Source organism: Somniosus microcephalus, chromosome 1 (genome assembly GCF_052327205.1).
Source record: "Somniosus microcephalus isolate GS21.2 chromosome 1, FLI_Smic_1.0, whole genome shotgun sequence".
In the NCBI taxonomy this organism is placed as follows: domain Eukaryota; kingdom Metazoa; phylum Chordata; class Chondrichthyes; order Squaliformes; family Somniosidae; genus Somniosus; species Somniosus microcephalus.
Window position 1 is genome coordinate 158,113,891 of NC_140987.1, and position 27,796 is coordinate 158,141,686.

Here is a 27,796-nt window from a genome sequence, read left to right on the forward strand (position 1 = left end):
ATGCACATTCCAAATGGATGGATGTTTATCCTGTAAATTCTGCTTCCGCCACTATTACTATAGACTGCCTGCGTCGGAGCTTCAGTAATCAAGGGCTACTGGAGATCGTGGTGAGTGACAATGCCACTTGTTTTGTGAGTACAGAGACAAAAGAGTTCTTGAGAAAAAATGGCATAGTGCAGGTGACCTCGGCTCCATATCATCCATCCTCGAATGGACTTGCGGAGAGCCGTACAAACATTTAAGGAGATGATGAAAAAAAGTGCAGAAGGGAGTTTAGCAGCCAAAGTGTCACGGGTTCTGTTCAGCTACAGAATAACACCTCAATCCACCACAGGACTCTCTCCTGCTGAGATGCTATTAGGTCGTAGACTACGCTCCACTCTTGACCTTGTCCACCCAGACCTAAAAAGGAAAATGGAAAAGAGACAAAACAAACAAAAAGAGAACCATGACAAAAGAACAACCAGCCGAAGTTTTGGTGAAGGAGATGCGGTCCTTACCAGGAATTTCAGTGATGGACCAAAGTGGATTCCTGGCTTCATAGACTCAATGACCGGTCCAGTATCATACAAGGTCATGTTGGGAGATGGTAGGGTAGTACGCAGACATGTAGATCAGATACTTCCCAGACAAGGGGAAATTGAAATGGAGGTTCCAGATGCAATGACTGAAGACAGGGTTGCCCCCAGTTATCTAAGTGCATCTGTGGTGCCATCCCCAGGGACAGAGACAATTCCACAGGAACGTATTTGTCAAGAGGAAACCATCATTGCAGAGTCAGATACTCTGAGCACTGCTCAGGAGCAGCTGGTGGCTTCACCACAAACAAGCAGGGGCTTTACTGTTAGACGTTCACAAAGGACTCGCAAGCCACCAGAGAGATTAATACTGAACTGTTAGATTCGTCAAGTATGGAACATGATGAATAGAGACTCCTTATGTGACCCTCAGGAATGGTTGTTTGTTAACAAATTCATACTGAAATCTTAAGGGGGGAGGGATATATAAATCTGGGATGTTATGATTAAGTTTATCCACTGGGTGGTGCTGTAGCCAATGCTGCTACTAAGGTCAGAGGTTTGCTTCCTGTTAAGGTCAGAGGTTTGCTTCCTGCTTAGGTCAGCACAAGGCGGAATGCCAGGATGCTGATGCAGGCTGTATGTATGTGTTTCCCAGTTGTTAATAAAGTACTCGTGTTAATTCTACGATATCGCCTCTTTGAGTCCTTGTTCCACTTAATGGATTTATCACAACTTCTTTAAAAAAATTAGCTCCTGGGATAAGGGCATCGCTAGCAAGGCCAGCATTTATTGCCCATCTCTAATTGCCCTTGAGAAGGTGGTGGTGAGCCGCCTTCTTGAATCACTGCAGTTCATGTGGTGAAGGTATTCCCACAGTGCTGAAAGAGAGGGCATTCCAGGATTTTGACCCAGCGACGATGAAGGATCGGCAATATACTTCTAAGTCAGGATGGAGTGTGATTTGGAGAGGAACTTGGAGGTGGTGGTGTTCCCATGCGCCCACTGCCCTAGTCCTTCTAGGTGGTAGAGGTCGCGAGTTTGGGAGGTATTATCAAAGAAGCCTTGTCGACTTGCTGCAGTGCTTGTAGATGGTGCACACTGCAGCCACGGTGCGCCAGTGGTGGAGGGAGTGAATGTTTAAGGTGGTGGATGGGGTGCCAATCAAGCAGGCTGCTTTCTCCTGGATTTTGTCGATCTTCTTGAGTGTTGTTGGAGCTGCATTCATCCAAGCAATTGGAGTGTATTCCATCACACTCCCGACTTGTGCCTCGTAGATGGTGGAAAGGCTTTGGGGAGTCAGGAGCTGAGACACTTGCTGCAGAATACCCAGCCCCTGATCTGCTGTTGGAGCCAGTGTATTTATGTGGCTGGTCCAGTTAAATGTCTGGTCAATGGTGACACCCAGAAAGTTGATGGTGGGGGATTCGGCGATGGTCATGCCATTGAATGTCAAGGGGTGGTGGTTAGACTCTCTCTTGTTGGAGATAGTCATTGCCTGGCACTTGTGAGGCGCGAATGTTACTTGACACTTAACAGCCCAAGCCTGAATGTCTTGCTGCATGCGGGCATGGACTGCTTCATTATCTGAGGAGTTGCGAATGGAAATGAACACTGCAATCATCAGCAAACATCCCTACTTCTGACATTATGATCAATCAAATCAAAATCAAATCAACTTTTATTGTCATTGTTAGTGCACAAGTGCAGTACAACGAAATGTAGGCTTGCGGCTCCCGAGAGTGTACAATTTGGATTCGGACACTTAACATTTCAACATACATTTGTACATATATATTAGCATAAATATGACCATAATAAAGTGCATCGGCAGATGTGCAGGCTTTAGTGTTTATTTGTGGAGTTCAGTAGGATGACAGCCCTGGGAAAGAAGCTGTTCCTAAATCTGGTCATACGGGTGCGAATGCATCTGTAGCGTCTTCCAGATGGTAGGAGGGCGAACAGACTGTGGCTGGGGTGGGTAGGGTCTTTGATGATGGACCGTGCCCTCCGTAGGCAGCGTTTCTGATATATATGTTCTATGGTCGGTAGCCGGGTGCCGGTAATGCGTTGGGCAGTTTTGACTACCCGCTGCAAGGCTTTCCGGTCATGGGAGCTACAGCTGCCGTACCATACCGTGATACAGTTTGTCAGGATGCTCTCTATAGTGCAGCGGTAGAAGTTAGAGAGGATCGGGGGTGACAGATTACATCCCTTCAGCCTCCTCAAGAAATATAGGCGCTGCTGGGCCTTCTTCACCAGAGAGGAGGTGTTGAGGGACCAGGAGAGGTCTTCCGTGATGTGGACTCCGAGGAACTTAAAGCTGGCCACCCTTTCCACTTCCGCCCCATTGATGTGGATGGGGGTGTGACTTCCGCCTTTGGACTTCCTGAAGTCCACGATTATTTCCTTTGTTTTCTTGGTGTTAAGGGCCAGGTTGTTGTCGGCGCACCACTTCACGAGATGCTGGACCTCCTCCCTGTAGGCTGACTCATCGTTGTTGGTGATCTGGCCTACTACCGTGGTGTCATCTGCGAACTTGATGATGGTGTTGGAACCATTAACAGCCACACAGTCGTGGGTGAAGAGGGAGTAGAGGAGGGGGCTCAGCACACATCCTTGTGGGGCCCCCGTGTTCAGGGTCGGGGGGGGGAGGTGTGGTTACCTAATTTGACAGACTGGGGTCTGTTTGTTAGGAAGTCAAGGGTCCAGTTGCAGAGGGAAGTGTCCAGGCCAAGAGTTTGGAGTTTGGTGGCCAGCTTGTTGGGGACGATAGTGTTGAATGCTGAGCTGTAGTCTATAAACAACATTCTGATGTAGGTCTCCTTACCATCTAGGTGATTCAGTGCCGAGTGTAGAGCAGTTGTGATTGCATCCTCCGTTGATCTGTTTGCCTGATAGGCAAACTGGTGTTGGTCAAGGGAGGCAGGAACACTGGCTTTGATGTGGGCTAAGACCAGTCTCTCGAAACACTTCATGATGATGGGTGTGAGTGCGACAGGTCGATAGTCGTTCAGACACGTCATAGCCGCTTGTTTAGGCACAGGAATGATGGTGGCGGTCTTGAAGCATGTAGGGACTACTGCCTGGGCCAATGACAGGTTGAAGATGGCGGTGAAGACATCAGCCAGCTGATCAGCACATTCCTTGAGTACCCGTCCAGGGATGCTATCCAGTCCAGTAGCCTTTCGTGTGTTCACTCTGCGTAGAGCGCCCCTTACGTCGGAGGTCGACAGAGTGAGCACCTGGTCTTCCGGGGGTGGCAAGGCTTTGGTAGTCGGCTCCTTGTTGTCCCTGTCGAAGCGAGCATAGAAGTTGTTAAGCTCCTCCGGAAGGAAAGGTCATTGATGAAGCAACTGAAGATGGTTGGGCTAAGGACACTGCCCTGAGGAACTCCTGCAGTGATGTCCTGGGGCTGAGATGATTGACCTCCAACAATTACAAGCATCTTCCTTTGTGCTAGGTATGACTCCAGCCAGTGGAGAGTTTTCCTCCCAATTCCAATTGACTTCAATTTTATGACTCCTTGATGCCACACTTGGTCAAATGCTGCCTTGATGTCAAGAGCAGTCACTTTCACTTCACCTCAGGAATTCAGCGCTTTTGTCCATGTTTGGACCAAGGCTGTGATGAGGTCTGGAGCTGAGTGGTCCTGGCAGAACCCAAACTGAGCATTGGTGATAAAGGATACAGAACCTCTCTCCTCCTGTAGACCTCCTTCACCAAATCCTCCAGTGCTGCATCTGAGAACTTTGGAACCACTCTCTCCCCTGTTGTGCCATCAGTCCTTCTTCATCCTGCTTACTCTCTGTTCCCCAAACAGTTGAATCACCTGCTGCAGCCAGAATGCACCTCCCCTTTAAGAGGTGCAGGCTGCTGGAACAGTACCCATGGATTGGCGGGTAGCTAATGTTACCCCACTGTTCAAAAAAGGTGGTAGAGAGAAAACGGGGAATTACAGACCGGTAAGCCTGACATCGGTAGTGGGGAAAATGCTAGAATCCATTATAAAAGATGTAATAGCAGAGCACTTGGAAAACAGCGACCGGATTGGACAAAGTCAACATGGATTTACAAAAGGTAAATCATGCTTGACTAATCTACTGGAATTTTTTGAGGATGTAACTGGTAAAATAGATAAGGGAGAGCCAGTGGATGTGGTGTATTTGGACTTTCAAAAGGCTTTCAATAAGGTCCCGCATAAGAGATTAGCGTGTAAAGTTAAGGCACATGGGATTGGGGGCAAGGTATTGACTTGGATAGAGAACTGGTTGGCAGACAGAAAGCAAAGAGTTGGAATAAACGACTCTTTTTCCGAGTGGCAGGCAGTGACTAGTGGGGTACCGCAGGGATCAGTCCTTGGACCCCAGCTATTCACAATATATATTAATAATCTGGACGAGGGATCTAGAAGTAATATCTCCAAGTTTGCAGATGACACAAAGCTGGGTGGGCGTGTGTGCTGTGAGGAGGATGCCGAGAAACTCCAGTATGATTTGGACAGGTTGGGTGATTATATTGCATCTGCCATGCTTCTGCCCAATGTGGATAAATGCAAGGTTATCCACTCTGGTGTCAAAAACAGGAAGGCACATTATTACCTGAATGGCAATAGATTGGGAGAAGGGGAAGTGCAACGAGATCTGGGCGTCCTTGTGCACCAGTCGCTGAAGGTAAGCATGCAGGTGCAGCAGGCAGTTAAGAAGGCAAATGGTATGTTGGCCTTCATAGTGAGAGGGTTTGAGTACAGGAACAAGGATGTCTTGCTGCAGTTGTACAGGGCCTTGGTGAGACCACACCTTGAGTATTGTGTGCAGTTTTGGTTGCCTTATCTGAGGAAGGATGTTCTTGCCATGGAAGGAGTGCAGTGAAGATTCACCAGGCTGATACCTGGGATGGCAGGAATGACATATGAGGAGAGATTGGGTCAATTGGGCTTATACTCGCTGGAGTTTAGAAGAATGAGAGGGGATCGCATTGAAACTTATAAAATTCTAACAGGACTAGACAGACTAGATGCAGGAAGGATGTTCCCGATGGTCGGGGAGTCCAGAACCAGGGGTCACAGTCTAAGGATAAGGGGTAAGCCATTTAGGACAGAGATGGGGAGGAATTTCTTCACCCAGAGAGTAGTGAACCTGTGGAATTCTCTACCATAAAAGGCAGTTGAGGCCAATTCATTAAATATATTCAAGAAGGAGTTAGATATATTTCTTAAGGCTAAAGGGATCAAGGGATATGGGGAGAAGGCAGGAACAGGGTACTGAATTTGGATGATCAGCCATGATCTCATTGAATGGCGGAGCAGGCTCGAAGGGCCGAATGGCCTACTCCTGCTCCTATCTTCTATGTTTCTATGTTTCTGCCTTTAATAAGTGGCAGCTAGCTTTAATTGGTGCTAGACTCGCATGAACTTGAGCATGCAGCCACTCAGCAGTGTGTTCAGTGCTCACCTGCATGCCACGATCAGTCTAATTTGCAGGCAGCACGAATTTGGCGTGCTGGCTGCATCGCTTTGAACAGGCACGGGTTGATCCCACATCGCGATCCTCGCACCCGTTTTCGGGGGCAATCCAATCTTAAGCCCAATGCTTTATGCTTTAATCTTTTAACTCAGTGGTTGAGCTAGCGCATATGCTTCATGTGCTTTAAAGTGTAGCAGCACTGTGTGTTAGTATTTGTGGAATAATTAATTGCATTAGAAATAAAAGTAAACATTTCTGGAAAGACATAAGGTCCATCAATATCTGAAAAGAGAAAAGATGGATTAATGTTTTGGGTAGAGACCCTTCATCAGAACTGACAAAAGCTCCACTACCCAAAATGTTAATCATTGATTTCTCTTTACAGTTGCTGATAGATATTCTATGTATTGCCAATGTTTTCTATTCCCACCCTACTGCCACAAAAAAAGTGACGCAAGTACTCTGTGAATTATATCATAAATGCTGAACATAAAATTGAAAGAGATCTAGGGGTTCTCATAGACTTGACAGTCAATGGGGGGAAAAAATCAGTTGCATTGCACCTCCCGATGGGGTGCAAAGCAACTAGTGCCCGGGTGTGGCGACGTTAACATGTCCCGTGAAATTCAGCGGGAGGTTAGCGGCAGCGGTAGCCGGTAACACCCCGTAGTGCTGCGCCTCTGGTGATGACATCATCGCCGTGCGCAGCGCCCCAGCCGCAAACTTGGCTCGCACCCCCTGACGTACCGCCAGATGCTATGCCCGACGGGGTCAGGGGGGCGTTCTTGCGGCTGGGCCGGGGTAATTAAAGGGCAGGTGTTGGGCGGCCATTTTTTTTGGGCCACCTGCAAGCACCTGCCCCCTCTGACCTGCTGTGGGGTGCCTGCCGCGATCTGTCAGCCCGGCACTCCTCCTGAGTGCCAGGCTCTTTTCCCGCTCCCTGGTTGCCCAGCAGGGCCACGGAGCCCCTCCCCTTTAATCAGGGGAGGGAGGTCTGTACGGCACTACGTGCCGGTGTGCATGGCGCTGCTGCACGTAGCGCCTCGATATTCCATGGGAGCGCCCCAAGAGGGAGGGGGAGTGCTTCCAGTAGCGCCCCGTCTCCTGCTTGGGGTGTTACCATCGAATTTTGGGCGTGGTGGTGCTAACTTTATCGGGGCACTAAAAGTAGCACCCCGGCGAAGTTAGCGCCCCAAAGTGGGTGTGAGCCAATTTTCTCCCCAACATGTTTAACTAACGTAGAACAGTAATTGACAAATCAAATAGAATGTTTAACTACATGGCCCAAACAGTAGAGTAACAAATCAGAAGACGTCATGCTCAACTGTATAGCGCTCTGGTCACTACATTGTGTCGAGTGCTGCTCACCGAGTCATAAGGGAGATATTCAAGTATTGGAGGCAATGCAGAGAAGAGCCACGAGGCTGATCCTTAACGTCAGGGGTCTGAGGTTTGAGGAATAACTGAAGTACCTTTGGCTTTACAGTCTCAAAAGGAGGCGACTGAGAGATGATTTTATAGAGGTATATAAGAGTGTAAATGGTATGGAAAAGGTAAATTACTTGAAGTTAAACTTCAAGAATAGGACAAGGTGACACAGGTTCAAATTAGCAAAACTGAAATTTTGAATCAGTGTTCAGTACCAGCCCCATGCCTCACAAGACCACTGGTTCATTGATAACATTAAAAACACTGAAAATGAATTTTAAACAGTTATAAATTACTTATTAGGCCTCAGCTAGAGTATTTTGGACAATTATGGGCACCACACTTCAGGAAAGGTGTAAAGGCATTAGAAAGGGTACAGAGGAGGTTTACCAGGATGTTACCAGGGATGAGGGGCATCAGTTATGAGGAGAGGTTGGAAAAGTTAAGACTGTTTTCCTTGGAACGGAGAAGGTTAAGAGGTGACCTAATAGAGGTTTTCAAGATTATGAGAGGTTTTGATAGTGTAAATATGGAAAAAATATTCCCTCTGGCGAGTGGGTCAATAACATAGAAACATAGAAGATAGGAGCAGGAGTAGGCCATTCGGCCCCTCGAGCCTGCTCCACCATTCAATGCGGTCATGGCTGATCATCCAAATTCAGTACCCTGTCCCTGCTTTCTCCCCATATCCCTTGATCCCTTTAGCCTTAAGAAATATATCCAACTCCTTCTTGAATATATTTAATGAATTGGCCTCTACTGCCTTCTGTGGTAGAGAATTCCACAGGTTCACCACTCTCTGGGTGAAGAAATTCCTCCTCATCTCAGTCCTAAATGGCTTACCCCTTATCCTTAGACTGTGACCCCCTGGTTCTGGACTCCCCGACCATCGGGAACATCCTTCCTGCATCTAGTCTGTCCAATCCTGTCAGAATTTTATAAGTTTCAATGAGATCCCCTCTCATTCTTCTAAACTCCAGCGAGTATAAGCCCAATCGACCCAATCTCTCCTCATACGTTATTCCTGCCATCCCAGGTATCAGCCTGGTGAATCTTCGCTGAACTCCCTCCATGGCAAGAACATCCTTCCTCAGATAAGACGACCAAAACTGCACACAATACTCAAGGTGTGGTCTCACCAAGGCCCTGTACAACTGCAGCAAGACATCTTTGTTCCTGTACTCAAACCCTCTCGCTACGAAGGCCAACATACCATTTGCCTTCTTAACCGCCTGCTGCACCTGCAAGCTTACCTTCAGCGACTGGTGCACAAGGACACCCAGGTCTTGTTGCACTTCCCCTTCTCCCAATCTATTGCCATTCAGATAATAATCTGCCTTCCTGTTTTTGACACCAAAGTGGATAACCTCGCATTTATCCACGTTATATTGCATCTGCCATGCTTCTGCCCAATCACCCAACCTGTCCAAATCATCCTGGAGTTTCTCGGCATCCTCCTCACAGCACACACGCCCACCCAGCTTTGCGTCATCTGCAAGCTTGGAGATATTACATCTAGTTCCCTTTTCTAGATCATTAATATATATTGTGAATAGCTGGGGTCCAAGGGCCGATCGCTGCGGTACCCAACTAGTCACTGCCTGCCACTCGGAAAAAGACCCGTTTATTCCAACTCTTTGCTTTCTGTCTGCCAACCAGTTCTCTATCCAAGTCAATACCTTGCCCCCAATCCCATGTGCCTTAACTTTACATGCTAATCTCTTATGCGGACCTTATCGAAAGCCTTTTGAAAGTCCAAATACACCACATCCATTGGTTCTCCCTTATCTATTTTACCAGTTACATCCTCAAAAAATTCCAGTAGATTAGTCAAGCACGATTTACCTTTTGTAAATCCATGTTGACTTTGTCCGATCCTGTCACTGTTTTCCAAGTGCTCTGCTATTACATCTTTTATAATGGACTCTAGCATTTTCCCCACTACCAATGTCAAGCTTACCGGTCTGTAATTCCCCGTTTTCTCTCTACCACCTTTTTTGAATAGTGGGGTAACATTAGCTACCCTCCAATCCATGGGTACTGTTCCAGATTCCATCGAATGTTGGAAGATGATCAGCAATGCATCTACTATTTCTCGGGCCACTTCCTTAAGTACCCTAGGATGTAGGTTATCAGGCCCTGGGGATTTATCGGCCTTCAATCCCGTCAATTTCCCTAACACCATTTCCCTACAAATACTGATTTCATTCAGTTCCTCCCTTTAATCAGACCCTATGTTCCCCGACATTTCTGGGAGGTTATTTGTGTCCTCCTTTGTGAAGACAGAAACAAAATATTGGTCTGCCATTTCTTTGTTCCCCATTATAAATTCCCCTGATTCTGACTGCAAGGGACCTACGCTTGACTTCACAGAGGTCATAGATTCAAAATCATTAGAAAAAGATCTAGAGGGGTGATGAGGAGACATTTTTTCACTCAGAGAGTTGTCGGGATCTGGAACGCTCTACTTGAAAAGGTGGTGGAAGCTGATTCCATAAATAATTTTAAAACAGAGTTGGACAGGTACTTGAGGATGAGCACCTTACAGGGTTACGGACAAAAGTCAGGGATGTGGAACTAAGCACAACTGCTCTTTCAGAGAGCCAGCACAGGCACGACAGGCCTAATGGCCTCCTTCTGTGCTGTAAGTTTATATTCCATGAATTCTATGAAAGTTATCACCTGAGAACTTTTAAACTAGGTTTTACTGGGATGTAGTTAAATTGCAGCAGGTGTGAAGCTCTACAGACATGAGACTACCTCCATGGACCCTATATAATGAGCTTCAGATTATTTTACACCTGAATTGCACCACAGTTTGCATCTATGTGAAGCCAAAACACTTTACATTTATTCAAACTGTATAATATAACTGGCCTGTAGGGAGAATACATCATTAGTTGGCACAATAACTGAATGCTGTATTTGAACCTTGCGTTTTAATTAGTTGAGAGAAATAATAGACAATTCTATCTTCACTGATTTCCCCTCTCACTCACCCCATGCCCAATATTATTAGTGACATTTTTACCTACAATCCCCTGCCTTCACTCTGTGCTTGTAATACCTCTGGAAAGCCATATCCCACCTGCTGTTCAATATTGCTGCATGATGTTTCTTGCTTGTCCTCCTTCCAAACAACCTGTTTGGTTTAGAGTTTTCAGTTGGGGAAAGGCCAATTTTACTAAGCTGAGATGTGATTTAGCAAAAGTGGACTGGAAACAGCTACTTGAAGGTAAATCAGTGTCAGAGCAGTGGGAGGCATTCAAGGAGGAGATAGTGAGGGTTCAGAGCAAATATGTTCCCACAAAGAAAATGGGTGGAACTCCCAAATCTAGAGCCCCCTGTATGTTGAGGAGCATACAGGGTAGGATAAGGAAAAAAAGGGAAGCTTTTGTTAGATCCCGAGAGCTCAATACTGCAGAAAGCCTAGAGGAGTTTAAAAAGTGCAGGGGTGAAATTAAAAAGGAAATTAGGAAAGCAAAGAGAGGGCAAGAAAAATTATTGGCAAGGAAAACCCAAAGATGTTTTATAAATACATAAAAGAGCAAGAGGTTAACAAAGGGAAGAGTTGGGCCTATTAGAGACCAAAAAGGTAACCTGTATGTGGAGGTGGAAGATGTGGGTATGGCTCTTAATGAATACTTTGCATTTGTCTTCACAAAAAAGAGATGCAGACATTGTAGTTAAAGAGGAGAAGTGTGAAATATTAGATGAGATAAACATAGTGAGAGAGGAAGTATTAAGGGGTTTAGTATCTTTGAAAGTAGATAAATCATCAGGCCCAGATGAAATGTATCCCAGGCTGTTAAGAGAAGTAAGGGAGGAAATAGCGGAGTTTCTGACAATCATTTTCCAATCCTCTCTGGCTACAGGCGTGGTGCCGGAGGACTAGAGGGCTGTTAATGTTGTACCATTACTTTTAAAGGGAGAACGGGATAGACCGAGTAATTACAGGCCAGTCAGTCTAACCTCGGTAATAAATTATTGGAAAAAATTCTAGAACAGTATAAATCGTCATTTAGAAAGGCACAGATTAATCAAGGACAGTCAGTACAGATTTGTTAAGGGAAGGTCGTGTCTGACTAACTTGATTGAATTTTTTGAGGAGGTAACAAGGAGGGTCAGAGAGGGTAGCACGTTTGATGTAGTCTACATGGATTTTAGCAAGGCTTTTGACAAGGTCCCACATGGCAGACTGGTCAGAAAAGTAAAAGTCCATGGGATCCAAGGGAAAGTGGCAAGTTGGATCCAAAATTGGCTCAGTGGCAGAAAGCAAAGGGTGCTTTTATGACTGGAAGGCTGTTTCCAGTGGGGTTCTACAGAGCTCAGTTGTAGGTCCCCTGCTTTTTGTGGTTATATATCAATGATTTAGACTTCAATGTAGGGGACATGATCAAGAAGTTTGCAGATGATACAAAAATTGGCCGTGTGGTTGATTGTAAGGAAGAAAGCTACAGACTGCAGGAAGATATCAATGGACTGGTCAGGCGGGCAAAAACGTAGCAAATGGAATTCAATCCGGAGAAGTGTGAGGTAATGCATTTGGGGAGGGCTAACAAGGCAAGGGAACACACAATAAATGGTAGGATACTGAGAAGTATAGAGAAGTATAGAGGAACAGAGAGACTTGGGGCTAAAAATTTAGTAGCGCCCTGTTCTGGACCGATGGACTATTTTATGTGCATATAGCACCCTCTGGTGGTGGTTATGTGTTAGCAGTGTGTTTGTATGAAAGAGAGGTCATTTGACCTTTGTTCCTTTCTTCCTGTGTGAGGTCATTTGACCTTTGTTCCTTTCTTCCTGTGAGAGGTCATTTGACCTTCGTACCTTTCTCCCTGTGAGAGGTCATTTGACCTTCGTACCTTTCTTCCTGTGAGAGGTCATTTGACCTTCGTACCTTTCTTCCTGTGTAACCCAGGAAGTAGAATCCCAGGAAGTAGAATTCCAGGAAGAACCTGGCAGTAATGGAGGATTCCATGAGGCTTTCACAATCCAATGTAATCTGATTTCATATGTTAGGCCAAGCGCAATATCTGTGAGTATCTTTGTTTGTTAGCATAATAGCAACGTTGTCAGAGTAGTATTTTGATAACACTATGTTTATAAAAGGTTAATATTTGATAGTTACAGAAGTGAGTCCAAATGTTAGTTAGTTATACAATTAATCTATTCTACTGTTGTAAATATGTTATATCTTATGTAATATCGAATGTATAGTACTCAGTTTATGTACAAAACATACTTTGTCTTTGTTTACAGTTTCACAAAAATTGTTCAAGTAAAGGCTTCAAACAGCAAACGGCTTCACGAAGAATTATTTTGAATAAGTGTTTAACTTGCTGGGTAACTAGATAGGAGCACGTCTAGTGCAGCCACTACACGCCCCCTAACTTCGCCGGGGTGCTACGATGGAAATTGAGTGGTAGCGCCTCAAGAGGGAGGCGGGGCACTACTAGAAACACCCCACCTCCCTCTTGGGGGGCTGCGAGGGAATATTGCGGCGCTGCGGCATGTCGCACCACGGTATTGCAGGCCTTCCCCCCCTTCTTAAAGGGGATCAGGAATGCCGACAAAAGAGCCCGGCACTCAAGAGAAGTGCCGGGCTCATGGAGCGCAGCCGGCACTGCGCGCGGGGGGGCGGGTAAGGAGGCCGGGGATGGGAGCGGAGGCAGGCTCTGGCAGGAGGCCAGCAACAAAAATTGCCGCCCCACACCTCACCTTTAAATAGTGCCACCCCAGCCGCAGGTAGACCCCCCTGACACCGTCGGACTTAGCGTCCAGTGTTAAGTCAGGGGGTGCTCCCGAAGATCCCGAAGGGAAGTTATGCTAGAACTGTATAATACACTAATTAGTGTATATTCTGGTCACCACATTACAGGAAAGATGTGATTGCACGAGAGGATTGCTACAGAGGAAATTTACGAGGATGTTGCCAGGACTGGAGAATTTTAGCTACGAGGAAAGATTGGATAGGTTGGGGTTGTTTTCTTTGGAACAGAGGAGGCTGGGTGAGATTTAATTGAGGTCTATAAAATTATGAAGGGCCTAGATAGAATGGATAGGAAGGACCTATTTCCTCTTAGCAGAGAGGTCAATAACCAGGGGGCATAGATTTAAAGTAATTGGTAGAAGGATTAGAGTGGAGTTAAGGAGAAATGTTTTCACCTAGAGGGTGGTGGGGGTCTGGAACTCACTGCTTGAAAGGGTGGTAGAAGCAGAAACCCTCATCGTATTTAAAAAGTACTTGGATATGCACTTGAATTGCCATAACCTACAAGGCTACGGGCCAAGAGCTGGAAAGTGAGATTAGGCTGGACAGCTCTTTTTCAACCGGCGCAGACACGATGGGCTGAATGGTCTCCTATTGTACCGTAAACTTCTATGATAACACTGTAGTTCCATCCCTTTTATCACCCAAACTCATGCTATGAGAGTAGAAGTGAAATTTTCATGTTTCATACCAGGCAGACTAAGTTAGGGAAAGAGGAGGATGGGAAGGATGATCAGCAGGCACACTGGGTAAACATGAGACCCAGAAATTAGACTAGTTACCTGAGGCAAGCCAGACATTAGTTTGAGAGCCAGAGGCTTTTCTCAGTCACATGCTGGGCAGATTTCCTCTCCATGCTATGTGTAGTAAAATTGTGAATGCACCTTTTATAAATGTGTTCACAATTTCACTGCACAGTGAAATCTTCTCAGACAGTTGTTCCTGTAGAGCGACTGCCAAAATTTAAAATTGGCACAGGCTTTTAAATCATAAACAGTATTAAACAAGTATATATATGCATTCTTCGCACTGTACTTCCTATATGATACACATATGCACATGGGTCTTGGTCTAAATGTTAACAAAGCAAAGACAAATGCTTTGCAAATAAGTTGGAAGAATATTACCACATCTGCCATAGATGGCTGTGAGCAATGTGCCTTCTGGGAAACTAATACAGCCAACAGCAGTTACTTACATGAAGTATAACTTACCTTCAAAATCAGAGAAACGTATCAGCAAATAGTCCAGTGATAGACAGGCCTTAGCCCTGCCCATGCTGAATAAAAGTCATATTTATAAAGTTCAAATTATGATGTATCAAGGATTTTTTAGGTTACTATATACATATTTAATCTATATTAAGCTCAAGCTGTTATTATTCAACAGAACATTGAAGTGTGATCCTGGTAACAGTTCCCTTTATAGTGGAACAGTCCATAACTGGTTAGGATCTGGAATGCACTGCCTGAAAGGGTGGTGGAGGCAGATTCAATTGTGGCTTTTAAAAGGAAATTGGATAAGTACCTGAAGGAAAAAAAATTGCAGGGCTACGGGGAAAGGGCGGGAGAGTGGAACTAGCTGAAGTGCTCTTGCAGAGAGCCGGCACGGGCTCGACGGGCTGAATGGCCTCATTCTGTGCTGTAACCATTTTATGATTCTAACTGCAGTTAGATATAATTCCATTGCTTCTCGGGATTCAACTGATTCATGGCATGCACCTTATAGTTATTCAGAATTTCTATCAGTAGCTCTATCCATGGCTCAGTAGATCAATACATCAGACATGTTATGAAGTCCTACAGATTAGTAAAGTCCTACATTTGATCTGTGGTCTTTGTTGGCTTAGCTCTCAGCCAAACAGTGACGATGTTAAATTAGCCTCATTGTCCCCGATTTAAGGAGGGGAAAATAAAACGAATATCCAGGCTTCCTATCCAACAATACCTGCTGGAAGTACACATGTGGGGAGAACAGGATCAGCTTCACCTGTGACCCCCTCCACATGGTTAAATAGCCAGCTGACGTTTACTGTGCAGGCTCACTTAGCCAAGGTGTTGGAGGGTTGCCAGCATCCATGGAATCATACCTCAACACAAGTGACTCCTTCAGGAGAGAAGAGAATACTGGAGGAGGTTCAAAAAAGACGGTACATTCAAAGTTGTTTTTAAGTGTGCATATTAGGCGACAAAAGAAAACACAGTAAAATTAATTGCTGTAAGGATAGGTATCTCATGAATTTGATACTGTGATTTCTGAGAGCACAGAAATTCTACTGAGGTACCAGTGGACAAGGCTCAGCATTCCCAGAACCTAATCCATGCCCCAACAACCATACTGAACACACACACACACACACACACACACACACACAATCAGTAAATAAAAAAAAATTCTTACTGTCTGGATTACACAGATGTGCCTAAAACAATGCTGCAGGATGACTGAAGATTACATATAAATGTCGATCTATATGCGATGGAGAGGCAGTCCAAGACTGAAAGACAAAACTGAACAAAGATCTGAAAATTACATTTCAAATAGGAACATAGGATATTTTTTAAAAGATCAAAAACCAAAACTGCCACCTGCAAAAGGGTCACAAAAAGCTTTACCACTAGATGGCAAGAACACACATTTGTTATATGAATTACTGAAGTAAATAAGTAATATACAATGGCTAAAAATTAAGTATATTTCAGTGTACTGTAAGCTATAGGCAGAGTACAGTATAATGCACAGACATTACAAAGGTAGTATTTATGCTAATACCTGTACATGGAATTCATGATGAAAAGATCTTACTTTGCTCTCAAACTCAAAGCAGATCACAAATAATGTACTGTTTTTAGCTTTAGTGCTTACATAAACAGATTAAAATCAATAAAAAACAAGAAAATATTTCTTCTTTCAAAACTACCAGAACTAGTCACTCAGTTTAATTCAAATGACTACAGTTTGTTTAATGCAGCAGAACCTTCTGGCCACATAATTTCCTTTGCCTTTGAACAACTATATGGTCGCATTTCTATATAACTAGTGTAAACAATCAATAAATATTTAATCCTGAAAACCACACATCAGTGCAGTTTTAATAAAGCTCAGTGAAGAACTTACCTGTAAAGCCTAAGTTACGGTTCTCAGTGGCAAAATAATGGCTGTGTGAAGACGGAATGGCAGTAAAAAAAACAATAACAAAGGTGTCACATAGCAATATTAGAGAGGATTACTCAGTTATGTCATTATGGTTCAGTGCACATGGTTCGTCTGATACCTTCTCCTCCCTCCCCCATCCCAAACATAACCTCGACTGTAAGAATGACTGTACCTTTCTTGAAAATAGCAAAAGACAATAATCCTTTGTTTCTACTTTGACAATTTACATACAGTGTGTAGTCAGGACTTAGGAACTTGCAAAGTCTATTCACATTGGATCAAAAGCTGCTGCTTGCAACATACCGGGAAAATAAAATTGATCTGAATAGGCGTGGACCAGATAGATGTGAATCTATGTACACTAGATAGATTCCGGGACAGTCCCCGGATGAGGTACTGTGTCCCCGGGCAAACAATGTCCCTGGAAGAGTCCCCGGTTCATGAAATGCGTCCCCGAATACCCTAACTTTTAATTTCTCGTGTTGGGAGTTGCAGACAAGTGGGTGTGTTCATTTACATTCCCATTACTGCAGGTATTGGTGTAAAACTGGTGTAATAGCTGAACTTTCTGGAAACTTCGCTGAAGTGGGAGATTGGGAGTGGCGGGGGTCTTGGGTGGGAGATCAGGGCATGATGCCGAGGGAGGGAGATCGGGAGTCAGGCATCTCTGGGCCGTGTCTGAATGCACTTCAATAGTGTGACATCACTATTACATGGTAATTATATATGCACATTTGTAGTGTATATGTGCAACTGTTAAAATATAGGCTGCTAAAAAGTGTTGCCTCGTTACACTGCGCAATCTACATTTTCCGTCCTGGCTAGTTTGCTGTGCTCCCACCCGGTGTGTCCCCGGATTCGGTTTACAAAATATGGTCACCCTAATCTACACATGTCCAGAACCATCCCTTGTTATAGAACACAAAATATAAGCATAATTTGTCATCTTCTGAATAAAAAACATACCTGATACAAAAAATCTCCTTACTACAGCAAACCAGTAATAATGATCAATGACACTTTTCTTTAAGTATAAGAACTGATGATTGTACCTACTCAGTACATTTTAGAATATTGAGGCAAGTACATGCAGCTTTAAGAATCTATTTGTAAATACACTGAAAAGTTGCAGTTGAATAAACATGATTACTGTGGTGCAGGAGGGCTGATGTTGCAGAACATTTATTCATTGTGTCAAGTACCAGGGGGCTCCAATAAGAGTGCTAATTTGAGATCTCAGCTGGGTAGTCACACGTATCACTAACTGCAACAAGGTACTGGATGGCTGGGGCTGCAGAAGCAGAATGAAAACCTATTATGTACCACAGTGCTTCTTGTGCTTGAACTAATAGCACCAACAGTAATTGGCTGTACTTTTCAGCTCTCACCAACAGTGACATGCAAGGCATGCAGCCCTTTATTTGAGGATTAAGTGATAAGGAAGGAAAACAAGTGATAATGTGGAAATCTTACAAATGCATTTTTTGATGGTAAACATTACACCAGCAATTGTTTTATTTTATTATTGTTTTGATTTCAAAACAGAGTACTATAACTTGCATTTTTTAAACTCAAACTCAATGGAATTAGTAACTTAAATGGCATTCGCCAAAACTGTTGAGTGATAAATTCCTACTTACAGCATATGAATACAGGAAACTCTTTTTTATCCGGCACCGACGGGACCGGCTTATCAAAAAGTCCAGATTAGAGAGGTATAGTAAAAGGTACGAGAGCCCCGTACGCATGGCAACAGGTGCAGGAACCCCGGCCACAGACCAAGCGTCCCTGTTGCACAGCAACAGGTGCAGGAACCCTGGTTACACGGCCACAGATCCAGGAACGGCCACTAATATGAAGTAAAACTTATCTGAACCTACTCCTGAATTTTGCCGGTTAACAGAGATTTCCGGTTATTTTAGGTGCCGGTAAATCGAGAGTTTCCTGTAGTACACTATTTTTCCATAATTAAAATAAGCCAACCAGTTACATAAGAACATAAGAAATAGGAGCAGGAGTTGGCCATTTGGCCCTTCGAGCCTGCTCCGCCATTCAATAACATCATGGCTGATCTTCTACCTCATCTCCACTTTCCTGAACTATCCCTATATCCCTTGATACCCTTAATATTCAAAAATCTATCGATCTCCGTCTTGAATATACTCAACGACTGAGCCTCCACAGCCGTCTGGGGTACAGAATTCCAAGGATTCACCACCCTCTGAGTGAAGAAATTTCTCCTCAGCTCAGTCCTAAATGGCCGACCTCTTATTCTGAGACTGTGACCCCTGGTTCTAGATTCCCCAGCCAGGGGAAACATCCTCCCTGCATCTACACTGTCAAGCCCTATAAGAATTTTGTATGTTTCAATGAGATCACCTCTCATTCTTCTAAACTCTAGAGAATATAGGCCTAGTCTACTCAATCTGTCCTCATAATACAAACTGGGCATGCTATGCATACAATTGTCAGTACTCATACCCTACAAGTAGAAGGTTTTGTTCTAGCCAGTCTCAGCAGCTCTCATTCAGCTCAAAGAGATGACAAGTTCCTAGTTAGATAATTATAAGTTCTTCACTGGGTCATACTCTTATTTTGGTTGAGGGTACCTGAGAATTAATCAGATAAAAGTGTGCAGGTATCAATCATAAGGCACTATCAATGGGTGCGGGGAGAATGAATAACCAAGTTAAGTTATAATTACACCTTTTTAATTTGAGCTAGTAATAAAATATAACTCATAGGTTCTGTGCAACACACGACTAACTGAATCAATAATATGGCATGAATGTCATTCAGCTATCGATCTTTGATTTTAGGGGAGAGAGCACACTGAATTCTCTATTTATTCAGTACTTGAATCCTATAAAGTGGCTGACGTACTTTTTACACTTCTTCATGGTAAACGATTTCAAGTGAAAGTTAATATTCCACAGTATTTGGGGAGGAGACCAAGTAGTGTTTCTAATAGGAGAAGTTCCTTATCCCATTTAGAAAATGTGGGTAATAAACTGTAGTCTCTTCTGGCATTCAAATTCTGGTATCCTGAATAGGTTCTTGGCTAGGACCCTACCGGAAGTCTCTTTAATAACAAATAAATAAAAATATTAGCATATACAAACATTGGATTTGCCAGAAATTGTGGATGTCTGCAGACCATACTGACCCATTCCTTCTAGCAGAAGGACAAGAGATAAAGTCCAAATAAAAAAAAACTCTTGCACATATCCACACACAAAAGCCCAAAATTTCAGCAGGCCGCCAGGGGAACTCCCAACACATCCAGGGGAGTGTGGTGATAGGCTCAAAAATTCGGCCAGGATCTGAATATGCTGGATCTCAGTCTTCTCCTCCTGTTTCTGTAGGGCCTTCTTTGGCACACAAACTGTCTCAGGGGAGGTTGTGCTGGGGGAGTGTATCCTCAGACTGGGAATTTTCATTACCCCAGATTGGTTAGGAAATTGGCTGAGCGGCAGGAGACAGAGAGTAGGAATAATGGGCAGGTACTCTAATTGGCAGGATGTGACTAGTGGTGTCCCGCAGGGATCTGTGTTGGGGCCTCAACTATTCACCATATTTATTAACAACTTAGGTGATGGGATAGAAAGCCACATATCCAAGTTTGCCGATGACACAAAGATAGGCCGCATTGTTAGCAGTGTAGATGGAAGCATAACATTACAAAGAGATATTAGTAGATTAAGCAAATGAGGAAAATTGTGGCAAATGGATTTCAATGTAGGGAAATGTGAGGTCATCCACTTTGGACCTAAAAAAGATAGAATAGAGTACTTTCTAAATGGTGAAAAGCTAGAAACAGTGGAGGTACAAAGAGACTTGGAGGTACAAAGAGACTTGGGGGTCCAGGTACACAGATCATTAAAATGCCATGGACAAGTACAGAAAATAATCAAAAAGGCTAATAGAATGCTGGCCTTTATATCTAGAGGACTAGAGTACAAGGGGGTAGAAGTTATGCTGCAGCTATACAAAGCCTTGGTTAGATCACACCTGGAGTACTGTGAGCAATTCTGGGCACCACACCTTAGGAAGGATATATTGGCCTTGGAGGGAGTGCAGCGTAGGTTTACCAGAATGATATCTGGACTCCAAGGGTTAAATTACGAGGAGTGATTACACAAACTAGGGTTGTATTCCCTGGAATTTAGAAGTTTAAGGGGTGATTTGATCAAAGTTTTCAAGATATTAAGGGGAACAGATAGGGTAGATAAAGAGAAACTATCTCCACTGGTTGGGGAGTCTAGGACTAGGGGACATAGTCTAAAAATTAAAGCCAGACCTTTCAGAAGTGAAGTTAGGAAACACTTCTACACGCAAAGGGTGGTAAAAGTGTGGAACTCTCTTCCGCAAATGGCAATTGATGCTAGGTCAATTGTTAATTTTAAATCGGAGATTGATAAGATTTTTGTTAACCAAAGGTATTAAGGGATATGGGGCAAATGGAGTTAGGTCACAGATCAGCCATGATCTCACTGAATGGCAGAACAGTCTTGAGGGGCTAAATGGCCTATCCCTGTTCCTATTGGGACCCACCCAACAGTCGGTATGCAGAGAGAAAGAAGATGTACTGGCCTTGCACATGGCGAGAGTGGGGCCCACCTGGGGGTCCAGGCCTAGACACTGGCCTGGACACGTGAAGAAATTCTACTATTGGAATGGACAACTCAGCCCCATACTGAGGCCAACGGGTCCAAAGAAAAAATTCTTTGTGCCAGTGGCATAGCCACACACAAGGATAGTCGCCTAGCACCACACCTGCCCTTGTTGCTATACAGGGCACCCAAGTTTCACTTGGACACAGACACGTGTTTGTAATATGATAAGTAGTTGACCTCCACCTGGCACTGCATCATCAGGTGAGGTCACCAGCAGACATATCCCACCACTTATCCTGGGATGTTGGCCCTGTGGATTTTTGGCTCCTATCTGTTAAAAGCACACTGCCTTATATCAAAATAGGAAGGTGAGATCAAAGAGGAGCGCCTATACCAAAGAAAGAAATGTTTGAATTTATACAGCACCTGATCACATCATTAAAAACACATCATCCAGTGAATTTAATGTAGGCAAATGCAACAGGCATTTTGCATCAGCAACACTAGTTTTTTTTGTTTTGTATTTAGAAGTGTGCTGCCACTGTACTAGTTAAGGCCAAAATAAAAATCAGTGTTCATATGCAAATAAGGGGCCTAACGCCCATTTGAGATGCCCACTGCAAGATTGGTTTGCCCCGAGGCCATGCTCCACAGCCGCCCACCGTGGGCCTGATCGCCACCGCTCTCTCCCCCCAGCCACTGCTTCCTTCCCGGTCATCACCCCCTTCCTCACTTACCTGCTAGTGTCGCAGCAGCCCGATCTTCAATGTCATTTCGTCGGCAAGCTGCCTATTAGTGTCTGCAGCTCGCCAGCCTGATGGAAATGAGGCCCAAGGCCCAATATCAGGTGCACCTCGGGCCTCATCATTCAGGCGCAGGGATTCAACGCACCCAAATTCTAGGCCAAAGTATGGAACAAAAAACAGCATCAGCCCATCAAACTGTTCCTTTCACAGACTGTACCACTTACCTTATGATGAACTGTATCCCATTTAATTACACTTTATTGAGAAAATTTCTCTCTGATCTCCAAGAGTAACCAACCAAATTTGTCAAACCAAGATCTCGAAGCAGCAAAGGAAGGAAGCTGGTGTTAAAATTTCGAAGTGATTCCACTGGAAACTACCTAGCTTGTTTGTACCAGGGCTTACAACGGTTTTGACTGGCTGAGAGCACTCAGCCCTAATAAACTGTTCAAATTACACTGCATACTGGGTCTCTACTCACAAAAGGCAATTGCACAATATTGTTCTTCACTTCTTAGAATTCCACAGGGGAGTTTTGCCATATGCTTTTCATAAAGCTTAGTAAATAGAGGACCAGCACTAAGATTGTGTAAAAATGTTGCTGCCAGTAGGTATAAATATCACAAAAGGAAAAACATTTCCAAGTGATTATCAGGCCACCTTCACAAGTTTAAACAGAAGACCATATCAACACAAACACTAATGCAACAGAGCAAAGAATAGTCAAATTAATAACTAAATTTAATGGGCCTAAGCAATAGTTTCATACTTTACATGGTTTGTGCTGAATCACTTTAATACTTTTTTAAAGAAAAATATTGATGTGAAACTGCTGCAACTTAAAGAAGCATTATAAATGGGCTTTGTAAAATGTTTCCATTTGTTTACAAACATGAGATGCAATGATGTAAATCTTACCAAAACAGTCACATAGCTTTCACAAGATGCAATTGTGGCAAAACTAAAGCACACCTTTTTAGCTTGACTCACTCCAACAACAAAACCAAATAAGTTGCCAAACACTTATTGTTGAAGACAATGTCAATTTTAAATAGTAAAATAAAGGTGGGAATTTTGTGTTTCAACTTAAACTCTTAACTTAAATCAAGTAATACTGAATTTACAAGGTTTTCACTATAGTTTGTCTTTTTTATAAATTACAAAGTAAAAGCAAACAAAACACAAAAGAAACTCCACTTCTGTGCTCCCAGTGCACACCAGGGACACATAACTGCACACCCCGAGCCCATGACTTCCTGTCCATTAAAATCACTTGGTGTGAGCAATTCCATGATATGTGCACACGGTGGAAGTTTTACCCAATTATCGCCTTTATTAAAAAAAAATCTGATTCCAAAGAGAGGTTTTATTCTTGTATATCTCTGTCAGCTCAACAGCTTATGATGTGAAAGCAACTCGGTGACAGGAAATTCCTTTTGAAACTGCTGAACCAATAACATTGAGAGGAAAATTCCTCCTATTCATAATTTTAGCAAAGTTGGCATAAGTACAAAATGGAATTTCCTATTTTGTACTCACACTAAAATGAAGTTGACAGAAGGAAGTTCATCCCCTTTTAAGAGTTTAAGCCTTCTTTACCCATCTCTTGATCTGTTCAACCATTTGAAAACCCAGTTTGAACAGAAATTCATCTTACTATATTCTAAACCCATGTAGATACAAAGAAAGGCTGAATTACTGGGTTTCCATTAAATGGAAATTGTTATTAGAACTGGATTCAGGGGTATGACACCAAGCTTATGGGGACAGGCCTAACTAATAGGAGGGGAGAAAAATCAATGGAGAGCTCCACCATATGTCAAAGTTTACCAACCCATGACTCTAGCCACAGGGTGAAACTGGCTGCGGGCATGGAGTGAGGTCAGCTTTGTTCAAACCATTTTCTTTGCCTCAAAAGAGTGAAAAATGGGCATTAAACACATAGGGCTAAATTGGGATGTGTAGCGCCCATTTTTTAGGCGTTACGCAGCTTCCTAATGCTCGAAAATGGGGTCCAAGATGCGCACGCACACTTCCAATGGGCAGTGCGCCAGACGCCATCTTGGTAAAAGGTTTGCATGCATGCACCTAATGACCACCAACAGAATGCAGAGCAGGCAGATTATGACGTCAATCAGTGTGCAACGCTGATTTGACGCCAGCGCTGCCATTTTCAAACACCACACTCCAGCCAATGCCTTCCAGCTACTTCTTCCCACTGCCTCCTGAGCATATTTCTGGAGGGCCTCCTGCCCCCACTGTGGATACAGGATGTCTCTCCTTTCCACCTCTTGCACGAAGACTTCCAGTGCATTGTCAGAAAACCTTAGTGCATGCTCTCTCGCATGTTCAGCCATTCCTCAAAGAATCACAGCCCAGATTTGTTGTGTATGTAATATGTGTGCTACTTTGAACCTATGGATAGGACTGCACTACTTGTAGGGCGTAGTGATACGCAGTACCACTCCTGGCCATAGGGGTATAAATAGTACTGTGGGTACTGATCTCCCCTCAGTTCCTGCCTGTGGGCATGAAGTAAAGACCTACGTGTAGTCCCTACCTCCAACCAGTAAAGACCTGTTTGAGTTATACGTTTAAGTCTTTGTGTTAATTGTTCAATACAATACACATACTTAACACTGGCGACGAGTCAGGTTCTTACCCTGCGGCAGTTGAAGAGAGGTTTCAAATATCACCACCCCACTAGAAGCGACAGGCTTTAGGACTCTGAAGCCTCCATCAGCGACTGAGCACTGGAGTGCAGCAGCCATCCTGACAGCTTCCAGCGACTGACAGAAGTCTTTCTGCAGTTTCCTTGTTCAACCTAGGTGGTGGGGTAAGCCGTGCAGCGTTGGCTGCAAAGACAGGGCTGGGGAAGTTGGAGAAGATAAGGGCGATCGCAATCCCTGATAAGAGCCGCGGTGAAACGCGCGAGCGGGTAAGCCAGAGCCCGGGAGGGAGCGAGCAAGAGCCGCGCAAGCGGGTGAGCCAGAGGCCGGGAGCCGCTTCAAGTGCGAGGCGCAGCGCGGGCCAGCGATCGGGACCAAAGATAAGGGCCGCACTCGGACTGAAAGGCGCGGCGGCTGCAGAAGCTCAAGGTGCGAGAGCCGCGGTGCACAGCGCGGGCTATTGATCGCGGCGAAGATAAGGGCCGCACTCGGGGGCTGAAGGGAGACGGCGTCGGGGGACGGGTGAAGACCGCCAAGCGCAGGAAAACCGCCATTTTGTGGGCGGAGGACGACGGCAAGAGCGGGAAGCCGCCATCTTTGATAACAAGTAAACAAAATAAAATCTGAGAAATTGCAAATCTACAATGCCTAAACACGGGAATATTAGCACCTTTGATAGTGACCTCGAAGATTGGGCCATATATGTTGAAAGAGTAAAAAATTATTGTAAGGCCAATAAAATTCGTGACCAAGATAAAGCTCTAACATTATTAAATTTAATGGGTGCGAAGACATACGGGCAATTGAAACACCTGTTATCACCAGATGAACCGGCGGATAAGACGTTCGATGAGATTGTTACTGTCCTGAAAGATCATCTAAACCCCACGCCGCTGATGCTAGCGGAACGATTTAAATTTTACGACAGAAGGCAGCTACAGCATGAAAGCAATGCTGAATATTTGCTGGAATTGCGTAAATTAGCGAAATATTGCCAGTTTGGAACAGGACTGACAGATGCACTACGAGACAAATTTGTGTGTGGTTTATTTAAACAGGATACACAAAAGCGACTGCTCGAGGAGAATGAGCTGACGCTTGAGAAGGCGGTCACTATGGCAGCAGCACACGAAGCCGCAGCAAGAGGCACGGCAGTAATGCAGCTACGGTCACCGGAGCTCAGTGCACACAAATTGGGTGTGAGTTCTGGCAAATGTTATCGTTGTGGAAAGACAACGCATGATCAGAACCAGTGTTGGTTTAAAAACCAAGAATGGAGAACTTGTGGTAGGCTTGGACATATAGCTAGAGTATGCAGGTCAGGGAAGAAGACCAGCAACAAGAAGTCACCGCAAGGAAAATACGCAAAGGTACACAAGGTGACCGAACAGGAGTCCGATTCAGACGCTAGCAGTAATGAACTGGCTAGCTTAAGCTGTAATGAACTGGCTAGCTTAAGAGTACTCAACGCTGGTAAGGGTGCAGACCTCCAGACAATTTGGGTCACTTCAGATAGAAGGAGTCCAAGTAAAACTGGAATTGGACACTGGATCGGCATTGACGGTCATAAATAAGAAAGATTACGGAAAGTTATTCCAACATATTCCCCTACAGGATACGGGGATTATATTGAAAACATACACGGGGCAAAGAGTGTACCCCATCGGGAAAATAGAGGTTGCAGTGGTCCACAAGGGCGAAGACAGTCAAATAATGGACTTATATGTGATATCTGAAAGAGGTTCTCCACTACTAGGACGGGAGTGGATTAGGAAAATGAATATGGACTGGCATTTCCTACAAACAATAACGAGTGAGAACTCGGTGAAGATAGTCGGCCCAGACTCTGGAACGGATGATGGTAAGCCCAACTCAGGTGCAAAAGACAAAGTTTCAGCACAGAATTCCACTGAGCAACAACAACATAGTTTAACTGTGGATTCTGAGTCTGGCAAGTCTACTGATGTGCCCATTTCTGAGGGACACCGGGCTCGAACTCAACTCCATTTCAAACTACAACAGCAATTAGAACAAAATGCTTCGCCGTTTTGAGCAAGAGTTGAATGCAACGAAAGAGTTCTTTGATATAGAGTTGGAGAATCTGGAAAGACAACAGAAGCAGCTGATGGAGAAAATGGAGCAGGAGCACACAAAACGTCTGATGTCAGAGGAGTTAACGGTCAGCCAACTCCTGCATATGCTGAAGGACAGGACTCTGAAATGGGAAAAACTTGAACACGAACTTCAATATTCAAACGAAAGGGGTTCGGAGCTCTCAAAGGTTATTGGAAGAGCTGAGGTGGCAACACAGACTGAGATGACTGCAACAGAGCAGCCCTTGGATGCCAAAAGTACGCTGACTCACGTCAACGTAGAACAACAGACCGCTGAAACAGCTGCTCCGGTAGAGGGATTGAATAGTCCGATCAATCAATCTCCAAAAGAAGTTGAAGTAGTAAAATCTCAAATGAGGTCATTAGTAAACGACTTGCTGAAAGCCCAGAAAAAGCTGGATGAAGAGGTACGCATGAAGAAGTCTCTTCAGGAAAGATGTCTGGACTTGGAACAAAAGCTGGCTAACGCCCAGCTGGGTATGGAGGAAATAGAAGACCCTCTCGCTGGCCTAGATCAGGACGACACCGAATATTACTATGTCCTGTCCTGCCCAACTTGTAACTTCGACTCCCACCATACAGAAATCATGGAGGAGCACCGAAAGTCTACGGAACATCGGGAGAAGGTGGCTCTACTACGGAAAAAGGAGGAAGAGAAGGAGGAACTGCGCATGCAGCTGGCAGCTGACAGTGGAGCCCAGAGAGTCTCCAAGAAGCAAAAAAAGGAAAAGTCGAAACAGAAGATGACCCATCTGAACCATTATTACCTCTACCAGATCACACACGTGGTCCCTCCGAACGGAGCCAATTCAGTTCGGAAGTTCAAACTGTTAAATCCATGGAAGGACTATTGAATGAGTCACTCCAGCAACGTGAACCGACTACACCACAGAGATTGAATCTGTGAACTGTTTTCCGCAGAGACTGAATCTGTGATCTGTTTTGACATGAAGTTATCTATGTATCTATGTTATTCTGTTATGTAAACCTGAAGTTATATATGTATATATGTTATTACGTTATGTTAAATGGGGAGATGACTGTAAAGCTAGGAAGGGAGGAATGTTGTGTATGTAATATGTGTGCTACTTTGAACCTATGGACAGGACTGCACTACTTGTAGGGCGTAGTGATACGCAGTACCACTCCTGGCCATAGGGGTATAAATAGTACTGTGGGTACTGATCTCCCCTCAGTTCCCGCCTGTGGGCATGAAGTAAAGACCTACGTGTAGTCCCTACCTCCAACCAGTAAAGACCTGTTTGAGTTATACGTTTAAGTCTTTGTGTTAATTGTTCAATACAATAC

At 44.3% G+C, this 27,796-nt stretch overlaps 1 protein-coding gene across 3 annotated transcripts in view; it reads right to left on the reverse strand.

Moving 5' to 3' along the window:
- The window catches only part of LOC147124422 (tumor necrosis factor alpha-induced protein 8), a 205,900-nt gene that overhangs the window by 60,934 nt on the left and 117,170 nt on the right, over positions 1–27,796 (reverse strand). Inside the window, exons 1-2 of one of the 3 annotated variants that reach the window (XM_085986960.1) lie at positions 16,305–17,112; positions 15,588–15,697 (exon numbers count right to left, since the gene is read on the reverse strand). In XM_085986960.1, coding sequence (XP_085843086.1) covers position 15,588 — 1 coding nt within the window. In that variant the 5' untranslated portion in view covers positions 15,589–15,697; positions 16,305–17,112. Of the gene's footprint in view, positions 1–5,104; positions 5,123–15,587; positions 15,698–16,304; positions 17,113–27,796 lie in introns of those variants that run through there. The other 2 variants (XM_085986954.1, XM_085986969.1) reach the window with 2 other exon arrangements.